The following is a 19,990-nucleotide window of genomic DNA, read 5'->3' as shown; positions in this document are numbered from 1 at the left end:
ACACCCATTTCCCATCACAGGATTTGATCAGCGATCGAAGCTGCGTCCACTGTTCTGGCACATCATCAGTCTCCCGGCAATCTGAGCAGGACCGAAGTCGGGGAAAAGTGTCCCGACATAATTTGCACTATAGCTTGCTAGGAAATGGACTGTAGTCGTACTTGAATGATCCTGAATGAACTGCCGCCAGTGAATCTGCACTGAAAATCTATAGTTATACATGTGGAAGATGATGACCCCACGCCTGATCAAGTAACCCGGGTAACAGAACTTCATTCCCAGTCACTGCGCCGAATACGCCGACACATGTCGCCAGTAGCTATTTGCGTTTAGCTCAGCACCATGTACGCATAGTATATATGATATAGTACTCACGTGCAACGCTTGAGTAAGGCCATGTCGGTCTTGGAAGTGTAGACGTGAGGTGCTCCCTCAGAAGTCTCATTGAAGATCATCTCTGTAAAACCTTGTCTCCATGTCTTCCAGGAAGGTGTGATATCTCTTGGGGCGTATCTGTGGTCAGGAGTCTCAAATATGGCCATAGCCATGAAGGAATTCGAAAAGGAAGTGATGAACTGAGAATTATTGTATAAAGGACCATCCCTGAAACAGTACGTGTCAGAGTAGGTAGTGACCCTTCACACCAGCTTACAAATACGAAGTGAAGTACTCTCCAACATCATCTCCATGGAGGCCAGGTGGAATTGCAAACTCGCCCTGCTTCTGTTAAGCATACATAATTGTGACTTACCTTGAACTTACCTTCCACGCTCGTTTGCCGAAAGCTTTGAGCATATAATAAGTAGGGCAGATGAACATTGCTAAATCCACTCATGAAATCAGGAGCAGGCGCGAGTTCACCGAAGGACATACGTACATTCACCCATCACAAGATTTGCCTGATCGACGTTGCTTCCCATGTTCTGGTACATCATCGCTGCTCCAGTAATCTGAGCAGGACCAAAGTTTGGGTAAATCGTCCTGATGAAATCTGCAACATCCAATGTCGTTGATTGATTCACAAGGATGTTCCCCTCATGCGTATTCACTACCGCAAGAAGGTGGTTCTAAAAGAAGGGTATGAGTGTTGCTCTAAGATGGCTTCTTTCATCAAACTTACACCATTCAAACGGCCCTTGCTGAGTGTTACAGTGGGTCTTTCCATGATGAAAGTCCCATCCACAACAGGGACAAATGTGAGCATGCCATAGAAACCATCGAGGTTGATGTTAGAGTTCAAGGTTTGCAGCGTATTGATGTCTGCAGCGCGCACGCAAGAGAGGGTATCCGAACTTGAGCCACAGCTGTGAGTTGAGAGTATTAGCTCAGAAACGGCCAAATATTGACCATGAAAGGACTTGCTTTGTTCCGTTCACGACCATACTGTACAGTATCTGGTAGTGGCATTCAGGTCACCAGACGTTAATCTCATAGACAAAATCACCTCCGGAATACGGTCATTATAATTGTACTGTGACGACAAGAACGTGGAACTCGTCATGGCGGCTCTAAAGAGGGGAGGTTGCGTGTTGCCTCCGTGAGCAACAACATGCTGTATCACAGAACCGGCGCCTGAAAAGACGAATAGGAAGCAGGGCTAATGATGACAAGAGTAGTCAACACGACTCACCAGCAGACTGTCCCCAAATCGTGACCTTCGTAGGGTCGCCACCGAAGTGACTTATCTATTTCAGGTGAGCTTCCTATCAGCTGGAATACAAAACACGCAAGTAGATATCTTTGCTTACGTATGCCTGTACCCACTGCAAAGCGTAATTTTGGTCAACTTGAGATTGAGGTTCAGTTAAAGTCTGAAACTGCCAAAATTCGATGAGCACGTACGTAGTCCAGCGTTAGGCGCACCCCCTTCTTTGACCGCTTGTCCAGAAAGAAAACCTACCTGACAGTGGGTACATTTGAAAACCAGAAAGAGTCGCAAAGACATACCGAATAAACCAAGGCGGTACTGGAGCACGACAGTGATGGCACCATAATTCGATTCCACGATTAGATCTGCACCGTCGTATAAACTCGCAGCCCCCGAGATATACCTATAACAATATCAATTTTACTAACAGGGGATCATTTCACACACTACTTACCCTCCTCCGTGAACAAACACGACTACTGGGAGCCCATCCGACGGAGTGGCCACAACCACACTTCCTGGGGTGTATACGCTACCGGATGCAACCAAATTGTGAGTTTTAATGATCGTTCTAAGATAAGGCTTACTTTAAAAATAAGCAGTCTTCCGACTGACTGACAGCCCTCTTGCTTAAAGAGACGCTTCCGAAAGGATTTGTTGAGGCATTGCCCAGGGGTGCTTGATAACATTCATTTAATTGCGTGTTAGCTTGTTGAACGCCTGGGATGGTCGGTGGAGGCTGCGGAGCTGCCCATCTCAAGTTTCCTATGTGTTTAGTGTGTGGGTTGGCATTGTATACGCTACACAAAACTGGACACACCAAGCGGAGGAGCTGCGTACCGTATTCCAAGGAAGCTAGTGGTATTTGTAGCCGTGTCCAGCGAACCTTGGTACTGAGCATAACCCAAGTCAATGATGGGCGCATTCGTGGTGGCCAATGCTTCTAAAGCAAGAAAAGTCTGCGAAATAGCCAGTAAGTTAGCTTTGATCAACATTTTTTCCAATCTCATAGATCGCGAAGTAAGACGCCGCACCGACCAGCGTGATGGAATGGCGGGACCACATTATATACCTTGCGCGTGAGGGGGTCCGAGACGACCTTACTTACTCTCTGTGACAGGTTGATCACAGGACATGATGACCCTCTGGTCCCTCAGGCTGAGACTGACAGTTGAACGTTGAACAGTTGAAGACGTGCGTTACGTAGAGCTTGACGAAAGAACAGATATCGACTTATACTGGTTTGATTTTCGTGATGAAACGACAGCCACATGGTTGAGAGTGATTTGACATTAGTATTGGGCGCATATATGCCTCACTCAAGAGGAAATATTCCATCCAATTGTATTGCACCGCCGTTGGCGGCACATGATGGTGCCCTCGCGGGGAGAAAGCGGCGAGTCGTCGACAGCTTGCAAATAAACTTCGGTCACAGTGTGCTTGAACAACTCGGTAGTGAATTTCCGTAAACAATGAATGCAGCTCACTTGCAAATGAACTTCCGCGGTTGCATTTAGAATGACATAGGTAACAGTGAATCTACATCGCCGAAATTGTAGTTCCCAACCGTGCAATTTTGACGAAGTAGATGCTGTTAGATGCCCGTCTGCAGTGAAGACTCATAGCCACACATCCGAGTCTGGGAGAGTTACGGTAAACAGCAGGGTCATGGTCATTAATCCCTCCCTACTCTTTTCACGACACCATGGCTACGTCTGACCACCAGCTAGAGCCAACAAGGGAGAATGACAGAATTGCCGATTGGTGATGTTACTCTGGTAAAGAGGCTCGTGAGTCGTGAGAAGCTGCCCTAGTGATTCCACCTGCAGGGCTGCTTCAACAAGTGTTATGTCAAAAGAACAGTCTTGAGACTCGGATGTGTGCGGCTGCTTTCGCAAGACTCGCTGACAAATGATGTTGGTCTGCCAGGCACTGTCAGTACCTGTTACATAATATGTTATCTTGTTGTGTTTGTTCACTCAGTAAGTGAGTCTGAGGTGCCGCAGTGCAGCAAGAAGTGATATCCACTCAAGAAAATGTGTCGTAAGACTAGGTAAAAGTAAACTGTAACATCCAGGCTTAACGTAAGTGAGGGCATCTCAAGATCGTAGAAAATCAAAAAGCAATGTCATTCTAGTACAGTAGAAACACGATTCTTTTTCACTGCTTCTTTGATTATGTTTAGAAGCACTCTGTGGTAGAATTGAATGGAACATTGAGATCGATAGGTAGAGATATGGCGAGAAATACGCACTGCGATGGACGATACCGGGACCGGACTCGTCGTACTCTTGCTTTGAACACCACAGGTTCTGGAAAGTGGACAGGGAAGCCAAGATGGAACCACCGATCCAGACGGAGTATTTCCGCTCAGGGGGAGCGACGATCTTGACCTAAAAACGATGATGAATAAGAATTATGTCTCACATCCTACAGTCTGGCACGAACCTTCATGCTTGACGGCGAGAGCGAGGTCAATTCCTTCTGCATACGGTCGGCGATACCAGGGAACATGGTAGTACCACCCGACATCACGACGTTACCATACAAATCACGACGGATATCAAGATCGCACTTGAAGATCGAGTTGTACCTAGGAGGTGAAGTAGATCAGACAACGTTCCTAGCGATTAATATGCTTGCTTACGTCGTCTCATGGATACCAGCAGACTCGAGACCAAGGAATGCAGGCTGGAAGAGAGCTTCAGGTGCACGGAACCTTTCACGATTATATGAGATGATGATCAATGATCGACAGGGAACCGTCTCACCGCTCGTTACCGATGGTGATGACCTGCCCATCAGGAAGTTCGTAGCTTTTCTCGAGGGCCGATGACTGTGCAGCAGTTTGCATCTCCTGCTCAAAGTCGAGGGCGACGTAGCACAGCTTCTCCTTGATGTCGCGGACGATTTCACGCTCGGCGGTCGTCGTGAAAGAGTAACCACGTTCGATTAGGTTCTTGATGAGATAGTCGGTGAGATCACGACCAGCAAGATCGAGACGGAGGATGGCGTGTGGCAGAGAGAAACCTTCGTAAATAGGTACAGTGTGGGTGACACCATCACCGGAGTCCATGACAATACCGGTGGTACGACCGGAGGCGTACAGTGACAGGACAGCTTGAATTGAGACATAGAATGCAGGTGCATTGAATGTCTCGAACATGATTTGGGTCATCTTTTCACGATTAGCTTTAGGGTTGAGAGGAGCCTCGGTGAGCAAGACAGGGTGCTCCTCCGGGGCTACACGAAGCTCGTTGTAGAAAGTGTGATGCCAGATCTTCTCCATGTCATCCCAGTTCGTGACGATACCGTGCTCGATGGGATACTTGAGCGTCAGAATACCACGCTTGGATTGAGCCTCATCACTGGCTAGATGTAAGCTGATGGCGACTATGACTGCGGCGAAGCATACCCAACGTAAGAGTCCTTCTGTCCCATACCAACCATAACACCTTGGTGGCGCGGGCGACCAACGATGGAGCTGGCATTTCCTGTGAATACCCTGCGCATAATGGTGATATAAAATGTGATACGTACGGAAAGACGGCACGAGGAGCATCGTCACCTAAAGAATGCAGTCAGTTGTGTATCCTTACAACACCATGAATCGTATTGAATCACCAGCAACTGCGATAAGATTTATCAGACATTGTGACAGATTAGATCGAGGATGACTTACAGCCAGCCTTGCACATGCCGGAACCATTGTCAATAACCTGAAAAGTTTGATCGTGAGCTTGCTAGAAGACGGTGTGAACGACGGCAATAGAATTGAACTTACGAGGGCAGCTACTTCTTCTTCCATGGTTAATTATTCGTTGTTTAAGGGTGATCTTGATGGCCGTTGGAGATCAAGCTTGAGTTGTACATGTTATTTAAACAGTTCTTTTCAGAAAGCGCAGTCGCGCAGCCGTAAAACTTCGCAGGGCTATGCAATGGCTGTCACGATGGTCACAATCATCAATGTCGCCAGACTTAAGCCTACACCGCAATCACAGGTCATCCAAAAATTTATGCTGTGTGTCCACGGGCGTGGGTCAGTGATCAGTCACGAGAATCGAATCATAATACGCTAAGTCAAGTGTGAAAATTTCCGTGTGTTGGAGTTGACAGAATTGTCAGCCTCTTATTCCCATCTTGAAATCGGAAGGATGTTAAGGACCAAGCTGAGCTGAGTCTTGATCGACTGTCGATTCCATCTATCATGGCACCCTCCAATAACACCAGTACAGCTAGCCTTCCAGTTGCATCTACATCCAGTCCTTCCCGCCCGGCCCAGGTCAATCAAGGCTCGTTTCCTGTCGCAAGCATTATCATTCTCGCAATCTCTATAATTGGCATGGGTGTCCTCGTAGTCTGGGTGTTTCTTCAGCACCGCTCATCAGCCAGGATCAAGCAAAGCTCATCGGAGGTCAACGAAGACGAGCCAAGACCGTTCAACAGACTCTGGTCTCGTATACTCTCAAAGTCGCATCTTTGGCGTTCAAAAACCAAGTCAGCTACCAAGCACAAGCAGGGCGAGATGACTACTGTCAGCGCGTTGCATGCGACATGCACCTTCGTCGCTGCTGCACCATCGAAAATTCTTGCCCCTCCTGTCGTGATGCAGTTCAGAGTACCGGACGCAGAGAAATTTGTTGTGCTATGTTCGGTCGGTTGTTCGCTGTCGGCGCACTATGCATGTGGCGATCCCAAGCCGTGGGTGAGTACGGTTTATTCTTACAACGCAACTACAATTCACACGACTTAGGTGCAGAGTACTTTCGTCGGTATTCCACATCTAGCCCAAGAGCAGCTTCCCGTGAATAATCAGCCATCAAGTATTCCCGAGCGTCAGTCGTATAGCGTCGATATCCCGCCTTCCGATCAGGATCATTCACTTACCATCGAGCTACCCGGCCCCTTTTTTGAAGACCAGCCCCGATCGCCTTCTGTTCCACCAAAGGGGCCGAAGAGGACGCTTGCCTGAAAAGATATCCTAGTTTTATTTGTAAAGACTTCCCCAAGATAACATGTCAGCAACCAGATGCATGAGCCTTACGATATACTCGTTTTATTCCTTTGCCCATATATTATGAGAGGATGTGACTCAAACCTATCAACGTCGTAAGCTAGGATAAATGTTGTTGCTGTTGCCTGGAGTTCCACCGGAGTCGGACACATCCATGTTAAATTAAGGAAACTTATCAGAGGACCCTTGATTTTACTCCCGCTCGGACATGCCTCGGGGAGATATCGAAACCCTGTAATTCTATATATCAATATTACATACAACGCATTGCTATAGATCAGAATGTCCCCCGCTCATGAGCCTTCGATCCATACATTGTGCCGTTTAAGCAGTTCTTCGATGATGTCTTCCTCTATTTCCTTGGGATGGTTAGACGGTTGGTGAGAATCGATTTCTATCCAAAATTCCGCGTATTTAGGTTGAGATACGAGAGCTCCGTCCAATTTCTTTGTGGCGTCTGCCGCCACGGGAGATATCAACACAACGCGGTGCTTACGGTGATGGAGATCATTTCCGATCACCACCTGGTGCCCATAACGTTCAAGCGCTTGTTGGGCTTTCGGTATCAGAATCATCTCGTCAGTTTCGAGCTGGGGAAATACCTCGGTCAAATGACACGGTGAAAATTTGAAGCGAGCATACCTTGAAGGAGACAATGAACCCTTCTGGGTTCCATTCCGACACAAGTGGCTTTAAGATCTTTGGTACTTGATCCATCTCTATGGACAGATTGCCCTTTCCAGATTGTATCTTATGTTCCGACTAACCATCGGTATTGTCAACATCTTTTTCTGAGACAAGGTGTGATCACTTACTAATCTCTGCTGCGGCAAGAAGAAATCGCTGACAGCGGCAGCGAGATAATACATCGCCTTTCTTCCTAGGACGCTCATTTCTCTGCTGACTGCGCGCAGCAGCCAAAGATATTCGTTGACGGTAACGAACGAGACCATGTGTAAGGTCCCTAGAGCATGCACTGCTTTGTATGCACGAAGCACAGAAAACAGTTTGGCGCGCTCAGCTGTGGTTACAGTGATTTGCGGTGTCGGTGTCGTGGGTGGAGGGTCATTCGAGTACGGGAATGCCGAGTCAATAGTCGAGGACGACGGCAATGCAGCATCAATCTCGAGAAAGTTGAGGAATGGGTTGGTAGAGTGGGAATAATGTCGGCTAAAGGGTTGCAGGCTGAACTGGCGATGCAAGAATATGACGGCATAACCAGCTTTGAGGAAATACTCGGCAGACGTTGCACCCCGGGTACCTGCATGATGGTTTGCAAAATACAACGAAATTGGAAATAGCACGTACCGGCGCTGAAATTATCGAGAAAGCGGACGCTGCACATTTAGTAGACGTGAGGTCAGTGACCCTGTGCGGCTGGGGGTGGTTGCTCGTTCTTACACATTGAGCTCCAGTGGTACGGTGGTCCCTCCGCTCTGGTTCGAGTTCAGGGTGCATGATGCGAGCACTTGTGATAATGACTCTCACCGTTACAAGCACGACGGATCGGTTAGCCTGTTGTTGCCGTTGAATAAACTCGTGAACTCCCTCTGTGTCGGCGACGAGTGAAGGAGGTTGTGGTTGTGTTTCAAAGTATGATTCAGCAGAGAATGTCTGCGATTCATGTGTTGTATTAGACATCCTGTGCGAATCAAGAGACCCTGCTTGAAGTACTTGCGATCTCACCACGACGATTGAAGGGAGCGAGTAACTAGCCAAACTAAGTTATAATTAGTAATCGTGCAATTTCACAAAGCGCTGACCCTAACCTTAGCCGCGGGGGGAGGCGGAGTTAGTAGCAACACTGCCACTACTTACTAGCCGTACTAAGTTGTAGCATCTGGTTTGAGACAACAACCACGTGCGACATACATGTATCATAACAAAGTAATTAACTAACGTCGACTGACTCTTGCTTCTATCCTTAGAATATGTCTATTGGTCGCACCTGAAGGTAGCTTCTCATCAGGATATCCTCGACATATCCTTTTAGACACTGTCTCTCTCCTCCGTAGAAAGTTTGCAGATGACATTCAACCATCACGGTGAATCGAGGTTTGACGCTTTTGGGTAGCTACTCGACTTTGAACACAATCTGGACCGCTGTGTCTTTCCACGAGTCGACAGTTCTGACCTTTTAGAATATGGACGCCTTGGCCCCTTGACTTTCCGACGCCACCGCTTCATCCTGTCCTCTATCTTCAGGTTCCTGTGAGTGTACTAACGCCTCCAGTGAACTTGTATTAGGTTCTCCATGGCTCACCTCCTTAGTTTATAGGTCGGTTAGCCGAGTCATGTGAAGCCAGGTCCGGACCATTATCATGGGCCTGGTGTGTGGGGACCTGAGGGCCTGAAGCCAGGCCTACTAGTAGCACATCACTAGTTATAGTTACCACAGCGGCCGCCCGATTTCCAAAATTAATATCAACTTCACTATCTGCCCGTCTGCGGTCGTGCATTTGGTATTACAATCACAGTCATTGCCACAGCCCGTTGGCAGCAAAGAACTGACACTCCGTTGGTGACCAGTCCTAGATGATCACTCCAGCCCAACTTGCACGATTCCATTGCGCCTCAACTATCATCAAGGCTGCCGGCTTTCTCCTTTCAAAGTTCTGTGCAGAGACGTCTAAGTGCCCAGTAGCACAGATTCCGACATGCCATGAGCGCAGAGTACCGGTTACGGCGTGTGACCATTTCTGTCCGACCAATGCTAGTCTGATACTCTCGCACAGCCGATATACTCGGTGGAGGGGCACCGTCGGTCACTTCGGTATTCTTCTTTTTCTGTGCATGAAGAGTTTATTCAAGCCGTTGTGGCATCCAAGCACTAACACCTGGGGTCAGTAACTTGGCTGTTTCGCCATCTGAGTTATAGTTTCGCGGTGCGTCATCATTCTTGTATGCATCGACAGATCATTGTTGACTTCCGGAGTGGCATCTAGGCGACCGGGCTGCTGCTGGTAACTAGGCGCTGAACAGCTGTTTGCAGAGTAATCACGCGCCGACAAAGTCGAAAGGTACCAACTGCTTTGAAACACCTCAAGGCTATCTACTGCTGCAAGATGGAAATTGCGAGAGTATTAGCACACCGATAAAGTCGAAAGGTACCAACTGCTTTGAAACACCTCCAGGTTATCTACTGCTGCAAGATGAAAATCGCGAGAGTATTAGCGCGCCGATAAGGTCGAAAAGTACCAGCTGCTGCAAGATAAAAGCTGCGAGAGCACCCCACCTCCACTACTCTCGCGAAGAACATCGTGAACAATCGCAATGTTTATTCTTTTCCTAGTCGTTTCTCTAATCTCATCGATTAATGCCACATCCATAGTATCTCGCTCACAGTCCTACCCGCTATCCCAACCCCCTGTACATAGCCCCAAAACCCGATTGACCATAAGTTGTAGAGTCATCGCTCCCGATGGCCTCAAACGCTCGTGAGTCTATTAATATGGCACTAACACTCACTCCTGATCTTTGACAGAGCAACTGTTGTTGATGGCATATTTCCTGGACCTTTGATTACAGCACAGAAGGTGAACTTTGTTGAGCTCCTTGTCGTGCGCCAATGCTGACCTCACAACAGGGAGATCACTTTGACATTGAGGTGGTCAACAACCTCACGAATGACTCGATGTTCCGGGTAGCCAGTGTCGTAAGTAGTGTCAATTCACCAATGTTGTTTAAATTTACCTTGTCTACGGCAGCACTGGCATGGTATCTTCCAGAATGGGACGAACTATGCCGATGGGACGGCCTTCGTTACACGATGCCCCATCACGCCAAACCACTCATTTTTGCATTCTTTCTCCGCCTCGAACCAGGCGGGCACTTTCTGGTACCATAGTCATTATTCTGTTCAATATGCAAGTATTACTCGAACCTTGCATACGCAGCAGAAGACTGACCTATAGAACAGTGCGATGGTCTCAGGGGAGCCCTCGTAATTCATGATCCTCAAGACCCTTTTGCATATATGTACGATGTCGACGATGGTGAGAGAGAAATTGGTTCATACGAACCATCTGACCATGATGTGTTTCCAGCAAGTACCGTGATCACGCTTGCCGGCTGGTGAGTTTTATGAACATGAGTAGTCTGCCCGATTAAATCAGGATGACTAGGTATCATACTGTAGCCCCTGCATTGCGCGGCACGATAGCTGTTGCCCAATCTATACTCATCAATGGACTAGGTCGCTATACTGGCGGACCCGAGTCTGATCTCGCTGTGATCAATGTCGAGCAAGGAAAGCGATATCGTTTGCGCCTGGTTCAAATGTCATGCGACTCCAATGTCCTGTTCTCCATCGATGGCCACGACTTATATGTTATTGAGGTGGATGGAGTGCCGACAGAACCTCTGGTGGTAGATCAGCTCCAGATCTTTGCGGCTCAGCGCTACTCTGTGGTTCTAGTAGCCAATCAGCCAGTGGATAACTACTGGGTGCGCGGTGTTCCTAACTCGGATAAGACCTACAACGGCTCTGCTATCCTACGCTACAAAGGCGCCCCAAAGGCTGACCCAACTACCGTCAATACTCCATCCATGAACCCACTGCGAGAGACCGACTTGCATACGCTAATCAATCCCGGTGCTCCTGGCACTAAAGGATATGATAATGCAGATATCAACCTTAACCTCGAGGTTTCTACCGCTAGCCTGAAATTCTATGTTAATAATGTCACATTCCAAGCCCCTCCCGTTCCTGTTCTACTCCAAATTCTTAGTGGAGCTCGAGACTCTTCTCAGCTGCTCCCACTCGGGAGTGTGTACGTTCTTGAGGTTAACAAAGTGGTAGAGTTGACGATGGTAATAAGCGGTCCAGGTGGACCTGTACGTCTTTTCCATTTATTCGATATTCACGCGACTGATATGTATTGTACTAACATCCTATACACATTCATGGGGTAAGTTGGCCGTGACTTCGAAGGCACGTTTGGCCGGTACTCATGATCATTAGCATACATTCAATGTCGTACAGAGCGCGGGCAGCAGTACTTTCAATTACGTGAACCCTGTCCGCCACGATGTGATCAACTCTGGGAGCGCTGGGCAACAAATGGTGATCCGATGGGTGACCGACAATTCTGGTCCCTGGATCTTGCATTGGTATGACATTTTATCGAGCTATCAATAAGGGTACTAACTCCGAACCAACAGTCATATTGACTGGCACCTTGAAGTGTATGTTTGTAACTCTTCTCGTGAACGAAATGGCTAATTCTTCATATCCAGCGGTCTTGCTGTGGTAATGGCAGAAAGTCCCTCAGATAATAGCGGACATGTGAGCCCCGTACCATGTAGGTCATATGTGAAGAATCCATACTTCTATTGCTGAACTGCTATACAGATGAATGGGATCGCTTGTGTCCAATCTATTACGATGGCAACTATTAGTCCCACTCGATTTCTGTCAGTTTATTTTGTTGCTAGTAATATCATGATAAGTCTTGATCACATGGGAAGTAGAATTGATGGAAACCTGTCAAGGAGGACAGATAACACTTAAGAACCGGACACGAGGGAACAGGACGACATTATATTGAAATGTTTGTAAGTTCAAGTAGGTATCGTCGATATTGAAGTAACAGAAGAAAGGATTATTCAATGTACGGTGGTTCGAGTGAGATATACACTTAAGGAAAAAGGGAAAGCAATGTGATAGTATTTATGATAAGATAGGCCTCATTCATACATCAATCCTTCACATGATCTTAGCCTGCGCCGGCACATTGGCAAGCGACAACGATTTCACAGTGAACAATCTGAAGTTACTAGATCACGCGTTAACATGAAAGACAGCAAGGACAAAAGGTGGCGGAAGATGACATTATTGGGAAGTGGCCGACACACTGGAGGCATGAGAAGCGCTGGATGAGTTGTTAAGGACGCATTACGCAACTCCATTAGCAGCTTTTGCTTTTGCTTTTGATGGCGCAATAATTGGGCCAGGAGGATACAGTCGACACCTCAAAGGCGCTCTAGTGCAGGTGTACTTCACACTAAGACACCAGGGGCGAAAGAATGGACACGTTCAGAGCCAAAATCACAGCCCTAAGAGTGCTAGCACTGCCCCCACGGATCGTGGAAGGAAACCTGCCGATGTTACATAGTGCGAACGAACGACCGAGGGGACCAATGATGGTGCAGGAATTGGACTGAAGGTGGGAGGAAGGACGGTTGGTGATTTAGGGATATATCTCAACGCAAATGTAGGATACAGGATCAAGTAGACTGGAAATGAGAAGTAGATCAGATTAATCAGGGTAGCTATACAAATAGGCACTGCTCGCAAAGCGTCAGGAAGGAGACTAGATATGAATGCAGGACTGATGCTGCAATTGCGATGCGTATAAATCAATATTGTGGCCACTTCAACTGCCTACGGATATACAGATGGCCATTCGTCTTGCTGCCTATGCGGTATGAAGATCATCACGGTTGACGTTAGAGGCGATGCTAGGGTAGAGTGGGAAGCAAAGGATTGGAACACAAACAGAAAAACAAAGGAAGATACAGCTCGCGCACCAAGGAAATTGGCTCTGTAAATGCGTGGAAAATTCGGATCCAGAAGGAGGAGTTGGGAACTGGCGCGTCAGCGGCGCTACGATTTCATTATCGCAGGTGCAAAAATTTTGCCACTGCCATTAGTTTCACACACAGCTGCAATCAGAGTAACTACGAAAGACCAGTGATCAAGGAAGCCTCTCCTCGAGGACAACATCAGCAGTCACAGCAAGCGAAACAACTGCTCGCCGCTCCGGGCTCGTGGTTGGCGGGTTGTGCTAGAAACATAATTGGAGCATTAACGGTTGCATCAAGCAAGAGTCGCGGCGAGGATGAACAACATGGTGAGCGGATGAGAAGATGCGCATGGTTTACATAACTGCACTAGGACTCGGAATAAACATGATGCAAATACGTGGGGTATAAGTCGTGATTATGGACTTACACACAAAATACACACATGCAGTGAACGCACGCATACACAAAGTTACAAACTGCATGATCAAAGTCTGAGGATATATTTGACATAAGCATAACTGTATCAGTCTATAGGTCTCATGACTACCATACCATGGCTCATGAATTCGCTGATGGAGGCACTGTGGGACCAATAGAAGCGTGTGGTGCAGGAACATGATCCCGAGGGTTCTAGGTTGCACTCGTGTTGGTTCTTTTGATAGGATGATCAGATCCAGATCGTAGAGAAGCAGTGAGAGGGGTGGGATAAATTCGAAGCTGAAACAAGAGGATAATGCAGCCTGGAAAGGTAGGAACGCACCAAACAATATTGGCCGAGCCATTATCCGAATCCTGGACAGCCCAAGAACGAGTAGAATCATGCCACATTGAGGTATCTAGCAAATCAACCATCGTGGGAGCTGTAATAGATAATCTATCAAAGGGCCATCAGGAGAATGTGATCAAATCAATAGTCCGTGGCAAGAACGAGTTGGAGTTAATTATCTATAACAATGACAGCATAGGCTGCATAGCTGCACCATCAGCACCACTCGACATCCATCGCAGAGAAAATACTAACCTAATTGTCCCGGGCTGTGGGATATATAACATGGTAGAAATACTGTCTTGCTGGTGGAATTGGCCTAGTCAACGATACTGATGGCTTCCTCGACGCAAGACCTCATCCCGCATCTTCAACTCGCGAACACGTTTGGGGCACTGTTTATTGGGGTTATCCTTGCAGCAGTGTAAGTAAAATTTTCAGTTACCATTCAGTAATAAGCTGAATGTTTCTTCCCACGGAACAGTCTCTTTGGTGTCACCATTGTTCAAGTTTTCATCTACTTTCAGACGCATAGCGGTACAGGGATAACATTCTACAAGCTGGTCGTACGTCTATGCTGCCTCTTGTCAGTTCTGTTATTGACTCGGAAACTATGTTAGGTAATATGGCTTTGGTAAGTATCTCTTCGAGTTGCAACTATCGAGCACATCGAGATTACGATATACTTACCCCGAACTTTTAGGATACTTGATGCCCTGCATCTGGTTCTGATCGTCTACTGTGTCTATTTTTATTTAGTGATCAACTATGGGAATATTGGTGCGCTCACAGAAATCGTATGGAGTTCCAAAGTAAGTCGCTACTTCCTCCACGAGCCTCTACTATCTGGTCCATATTGATGTGCTTGTCCAGCTTCAACCAGTGGTCGCCGTAAGTTATATTTCCTAAGCCCTGTAGTCTGCCTCAGACATGCACTTCACAGGTTCTCAGCATCTTTGTAGAACATCTGTAAGTTTGATATACCGTGTTATATGTAATATTCACTCAATGCGTTTTTGATCTGTAGTCTATATGTTCATCGCATATGGATAGGTATTTATCCCCATCAACAGATTTGTCATGACTTATGCGGTGAACCTAGTTAGCAAGGGCCGATCAAAAGTTCTGCCGATCACAGTGGTAGGTTTGCCATCGATGTTCATCTTCAAGCCTCATGTTTTCTTCTCTTGATCCGCTACTAGGGCGTTGTCGTCGCCCTAACTTTGGGTGAGTCTTGTCACCTGGTAATGCTCTTCGCACGATCTCTGAGGGTCCTTTTAGGTCTTGCCATCAGTGAGAGTTCATGTGCACTTTTATTGATTTATCGTTTTAACATAATAAAGCCATTACTTGGTATATGTGAGTGAGACAGCGGACTCCCCAACTAAGTACTGATAGCGTGTAGATATCAGGAAGTCCATGTAGTCACCGACTGGGTCAAAACCGAGCCGGCATTTTACATGTATTTTGGCACTGTTGCCTTTGCCGATATCCTTATTGCATCATCGCTATGTTATCTCCTCGCTACATCCCGTACCGGGTTCTCGAGGCAAGTTGCTGTCCATTCGCTGTCAGGTCTGAAATACTAACATACAGTTTAGAATGGACTTGTTCATAACAAAGCTCATGAGTTATGTCATCAATACAGGCTGTTTGACGAGGTATTCCTCATTTTAGCCCACCACATACCTTGACTCATATTTCGTACAGCATGTGTTCAATGTCAGTTATCATTATAGTGAGCTCACATCTCTTGTTCTGGCCATCCTCTCTGACCGTCTACAGTACGCAGTGATGCCGAAGAACTATGTATTCGAAGCTGTCGAATTTTTACTGATTAAGTGTATGGCTCAAGAATTCCTCGACGATGATCATACTGACTCGTGGTATCATTTTAGTATATGTCAACTCGTACATCGCACTACTGAACGCGCGACACTACACGGAGCCCCACGCAAACACAATACATTCTTCCGAATACCATATGCACCATGACTACCGCCCGAGATTGCCCGTTGGAGCGTCGCAGGATGAGGTACTCCAGGCATCCCAGAAAAGCGTGTTTGAACATCCCGATGATGAAGTATCGCATATCACTCGACCTGTCCAGGTTGTCATGGTCAGTAATTGCACTAATGTCGATGGAATAAGACTGATGACTTGCTCTAGCCGCAGCGGCCGATTGAGGCGACGATGAAAATGAATTCTCTCTCTTCAGTGTGATGGATCAATTGCGTGGATCATTGTCTCCATGTTTGCGAGATCGGTGGGACCGGCCAATGACTTTAACTTCTTGGTAAATTATCGTAGTGTGTTACTCAGCATATAGGTGTGGAGAGGTATCGGTCCACTCCCATCCTTTCCGCATTTATCAATTGGAGTTTCTCGAGTCAAGTACGTACTACTATTTCTTGGTGCCAGTGCGCCCATATAGTCGGTGTCGGTGGGATCAACTTTACTAAGCTACCTTGTTACCTTGTACCACGAAGTCAATATCAGCTCATTTTTATTTCATTTTGCGTTGGCAGATGTCTGCTACTCCTATGTGATTCCACTGTCAATGTATGATGTTCTTCGACTCGTACCACAGACGTCCATCACCAGTCTTAGCCAAGTGGTAAGCTGACTAGGGCTGGCCACCGTAACGGTATACGGTTACGACCGTACAAGTTACGGTGGGGTACCACCCGTATTGCACCATATGACATACAGTTTGCTCACACCTGAGACATGGCTAAATTGACAGCTTAGCTAGGCAGCCTGGGATCGTCCTATGCTTACGGGAGAAGAATCCATGTTCCAACATTGCGCATGGACACAGGGATAAGACACACTGTCCAAGTGGTGACTACCCGAGGTTCGACGACATAGGTTAGTATGTTAACCGAACCAAAAAAAATTCACAATGGACAGGACTTGGACCTACGATTGAGTCTCTAGTTCAACATTAATGTCGATAGGGAGCACCAGATGACTTGATTGAGGAGCAAATTGTAAGAATCTGAAATTGACTGAGTGCGAAGGAGTGTGTAGACCACTTGTAGCATGTACAGGCAGTAGAGTTAGAGGATCACGAACGAATGCAATGTGATAAGAAATATGGCGAGTCTGAGACGATAGATGATGATAATGATAATGAAATGCCGCCAGATAACGAATGCGAAAACGGGGCCTTGATACTTTTTCTTATTGCCTGGCAGTGGTGACTGTACATGGGCTACTTAAACTGCAGAACGGCAAGGGTCCTTGGGTATGACCAGGCCGAATGATTATGTGAAGACAGAGACAGAAGGGAGCGGCATCGCGCCTGACAGGCTAGAGTAGTGATGATGAGAAAGAGGGTAAGAAATTTGAGTGAGCGGTTGTACGAAAGGGTATCGTGTAGACAGAATAATGAGAAGCACAGAGTTGTTGACAGATTCCGGACGGGTAGGTTGCGAATAGCTAGGTGACGGTGGCGGGAGAAGGGTCCGAGGGTCGAATGGGTCGGTAGCGACGAAGGGTTAATATGGTGAAATGGAGACGGGGACCGTGACCGTACTGATTGTCGGCGCCGGTGAGTCCAGGTTATGGTTGCAGTAAACGTTGATATGGCAAGTTCCGGCGACAAACGATTGGTAATCCATACATATTGTCGTCAGCTTCGTGGTGGACAGCTAGTTCCAGTAGTGATGCAGTATGTTATTGGTTTGCCCACACCTATTTCTCTTGTTTAATATACTTTGGAGCACCAAATCAGCATCACGACAAAATTTCAAGCTACGTATTCCTCAGGCGGCTGCCCCTGGCAGACTACCCGACAAGTCTTAATTGCTTGGATCATTTCTAGTAGTGCTACACACGGCCACCCTCCTGGAAAACCATTGAGGGCATGTTGATTCCTGCGTCGGAGTCGGTCACGAGCTTAGCGTTAAAGTCTCGAATGCTAAGGATGAGGCGTGGTCCAAGCAAAAACATTTGTGCAATCGAGACAAATTCCAGTATTCCGGCATAAACATCAGATCCCACCGAAGTTGAATACTATAGATACGATAAACATGCGATTGTCACTGAGTGAAAGATCAGCGTACCACGATCCCCGGAGAGAGATAACCGAGTTGGAAACAAGAAACAGCAACGAAGCTGGTGCGTCCGGAACTTTAGTGTCAAAAGACAATGGCATTGAAACCGCGAGCTCACCTAGCAAAGTAAATCACGTGAGTTTTTATCATCACCGTCAAAGAGTCTCTTATGGTCCATCCAGTAGATGAACGACGCAGGACACGGAAGTGTTGTATAGCAATCCGGATTGCAAGACACAGTGCGAGGACCTCCCATCCAGTGTAGCATACCCAGGCCAAAGCATCCAGAGGCCCGGAGACTCCGTCGTATTTATAAGAGCAATGATGGCTGCCGGAAAGAATGACCTCCTCTGGTAGTCGTCTGATGAGTTTCGTGCACTCAAGTCTTTCGACCATAATTCGAACTTACGGCCCATCGTATATTTGCCTCCTATTGCAGCGATCACTCCGCAGGTGCCTGTGACAACCAGGAAGACCGCAACAAGAAAAACAAGTATCTTCCTGGATTGCTGGTACATTGCATGTAACCGAATGATAATGATGACTTGCATGATGTTTCGGTCAATTTAATATCATCGCGACACTGCAACTCAGTTAACTCACCACCCAGCATTGCATTTACGACCATGGTCATCCAAGTTAGTGTGGAGTACAGAATATTGCCTGTAAAACCCCAGGTAATGATGAGCGTCAGAGGACCAAGCATTCGAAACAAACTTACAGCTATTGCAGTCATTATATTGAACCAAGTCGGCAACCTCACTCACCCCTACATAGGAATGTAGTTGTTTGGACAGGAACGTATGCATTGATGCGGGACACTCACTTTATCCGTCACCGAGACTGACGGCAGAATTTCTGTATCAAGCCAGTCAGGAGCGACAAACACGGTGTATGTGAGGCATACCAAGCATGTAAATGCTGATTGTGAGAAGGTTTATTAGTACAGCGCCGTTTGGTAGCCTTGCAAACATACACAGCGTATGGCATCCCAAGGTAGCGCACCTAAAATATTTCGAAGTTAGCAGGACTTGCCAACGGCGCTCATAACAAAAAGCACGTACACCGAGATACAGAATAGTCACGAGGGACCAACGTTGCCTCTGCCCCGATTACTACTATGTTGTTCTTCTAATATGGGACTCTTCTCACCCAGATCAGTTCATACTGATACAAAACCACCTTCAGTAAGAGGCGCCCTACCAATGGTATCAACACACCTCTTTTCCCAAACTGAGTGCTAGAAATATCATAAGAATACCAGTGATTATTGAATACTGTCTTGCTCACCCCAGTCGTATATCACTGCGGTACAGGTGACAACTGCGAAACCACATTAAAGGCTAGAATGCGACCAGCATCATTCCTAACACTAATGATACGAACCTAAGAAATAGCTGCAGAGATTATATGATTCGATTACCGGCCACCAGGTTGGATCATTTGAGACTATGGTCATATCGGAGGATAGGAGGATAGGTGAAGGGCGAATCTGCTGTAACGAGTTGTGCATATTAAATACATCACCATCCAGTGCGTTCACTGCCTCATGGTTCAACGTGATAGCTCTAGATCTGGAGCTCGAGGTCTCGTAATTAAAAAGGCCACACGCTGTCGGCTTGATGTGGATAACCGGTATTGAAAAATTCAAAAGGTCCAAACATACCAAATAACTCACCTCGCCCACCAGTCTCTGTAGCGCTAAGCACACGTCTTGATACCCAATCCTGCGGTACTGCCCCAAAAGTCCCTGGCCCCCATTCAGGACCCCGAGTCACAGTACGGAGTCTACCGTCCCCTGTTACTCATCCGAAGATTTTCGGTTCCCTGGAATTGCATCACTTTAATTAAGGTACAAGCAATCATTAATCATTGATCACCGTTGAAATGTGTGTACAGCCATGCAATGACCCAGAATGACCCTCGTCACTTCATGACAGCGAAACAGTGCATGATCAAATCTTTATTGACGT

General features: G+C 47.0%; 6 protein-coding genes across 6 annotated transcripts; 3 read left to right on the top strand and 3 right to left on the bottom strand.

The window, feature by feature from the left end:
• Positions 1-282: 282 nt before the first annotated feature.
• Positions 283-2,549, bottom strand: BJ212DRAFT_1278136 (Alpha/Beta hydrolase protein; the record flags this gene model as incomplete). Its single annotated transcript, XM_041331413.1, has 13 exons — positions 283-319; positions 376-603; positions 659-717; positions 763-821; positions 878-1,067; positions 1,121-1,357; positions 1,445-1,572; positions 1,631-1,685; positions 1,749-1,786; positions 1,843-1,896; positions 1,948-2,051; positions 2,103-2,180; positions 2,236-2,549. The coding sequence occupies 13 exons, from the start codon at positions 2,547-2,549 to the stop codon at positions 283-285; spliced, it is 1,581 nt and encodes a 526-aa protein (XP_041189940.1).
• A 1,198-nt stretch (positions 2,550-3,747) lies between these two features.
• BJ212DRAFT_1278340 (actin family) lies at positions 3,748-5,456 on the bottom strand (the record flags this gene model as incomplete). The annotated part of the gene is made up of 8 exons (XM_041331427.1): positions 3,748-4,041; positions 4,097-4,241; positions 4,296-4,367; positions 4,420-5,016; positions 5,064-5,132; positions 5,189-5,216; positions 5,331-5,367; positions 5,433-5,456. 8 exons carry the CDS (start codon positions 5,454-5,456, stop codon positions 3,748-3,750), a joined length of 1,266 nt encoding a protein of 421 aa, XP_041189939.1.
• A 399-nt stretch (positions 5,457-5,855) lies between these two features.
• Positions 5,856-6,620, top strand: BJ212DRAFT_1302147 (uncharacterized protein; the record flags this gene model as incomplete). Its single annotated transcript, XM_041333224.1, has 2 exons — positions 5,856-6,353; positions 6,402-6,620. 2 exons carry the CDS (start codon positions 5,856-5,858, stop codon positions 6,618-6,620), a joined length of 717 nt encoding a protein of 238 aa, XP_041189938.1.
• A 262-nt stretch (positions 6,621-6,882) lies between these two features.
• On the bottom strand, positions 6,883-8,387 carry BJ212DRAFT_1376057 (DNA/pantothenate metabolism flavoprotein). The gene is made up of 6 exons (XM_041336477.1): positions 8,151-8,387; positions 8,064-8,098; positions 7,971-7,999; positions 7,478-7,923; positions 7,305-7,424; positions 6,883-7,252 (listed from the first exon to the last, which is right to left on the bottom strand). The coding sequence occupies exons 1-6, from the start codon at positions 8,301-8,303 to the stop codon at positions 6,956-6,958; spliced, it is 1,080 nt and encodes a 359-aa protein (XP_041189937.1). The 5' UTR covers positions 8,304-8,387; the 3' UTR covers positions 6,883-6,955.
• A 1,548-nt stretch (positions 8,388-9,935) lies between these two features.
• On the top strand, positions 9,936-12,062 carry BJ212DRAFT_1278179 (TvLac6; the record flags this gene model as incomplete). The annotated part of the gene is made up of 11 exons (XM_041331414.1): positions 9,936-10,099; positions 10,147-10,198; positions 10,249-10,317; positions 10,370-10,532; positions 10,577-10,657; positions 10,709-10,736; positions 10,787-11,498; positions 11,626-11,774; positions 11,826-11,849; positions 11,901-11,965; positions 12,016-12,062. The coding sequence occupies 11 exons, from the start codon at positions 9,936-9,938 to the stop codon at positions 12,060-12,062; spliced, it is 1,554 nt and encodes a 517-aa protein (XP_041189936.1).
• A 2,115-nt stretch (positions 12,063-14,177) lies between these two features.
• BJ212DRAFT_565188 (uncharacterized protein) lies at positions 14,178-15,787 on the top strand. The gene is made up of 14 exons (XM_041343529.1): positions 14,178-14,380; positions 14,441-14,522; positions 14,577-14,590; positions 14,660-14,768; positions 14,830-14,847; positions 14,900-14,925; positions 14,984-15,009; positions 15,059-15,096; positions 15,159-15,249; positions 15,300-15,315; positions 15,362-15,505; positions 15,558-15,617; positions 15,667-15,678; positions 15,742-15,787. The coding sequence occupies exons 1-14, from the start codon at positions 14,292-14,294 to the stop codon at positions 15,749-15,751; spliced, it is 735 nt and encodes a 244-aa protein (XP_041189935.1). The 5' UTR covers positions 14,178-14,291; the 3' UTR covers positions 15,752-15,787.
• Positions 15,788-19,990: the final 4,203 nt, after the last annotated feature.

This window comes from Suillus subaureus, assembly GCF_016647635.1.
Source record: "Suillus subaureus strain MN1 chromosome Unknown BJ212scaffold_30, whole genome shotgun sequence".
NCBI lineage: Eukaryota > Fungi > Basidiomycota > Agaricomycetes > Boletales > Suillaceae > Suillus > Suillus subaureus.
The sequence above is the reverse complement of the archived record's forward strand: the minus strand, read 5'-3'. Positions and strand labels throughout refer to the sequence as shown.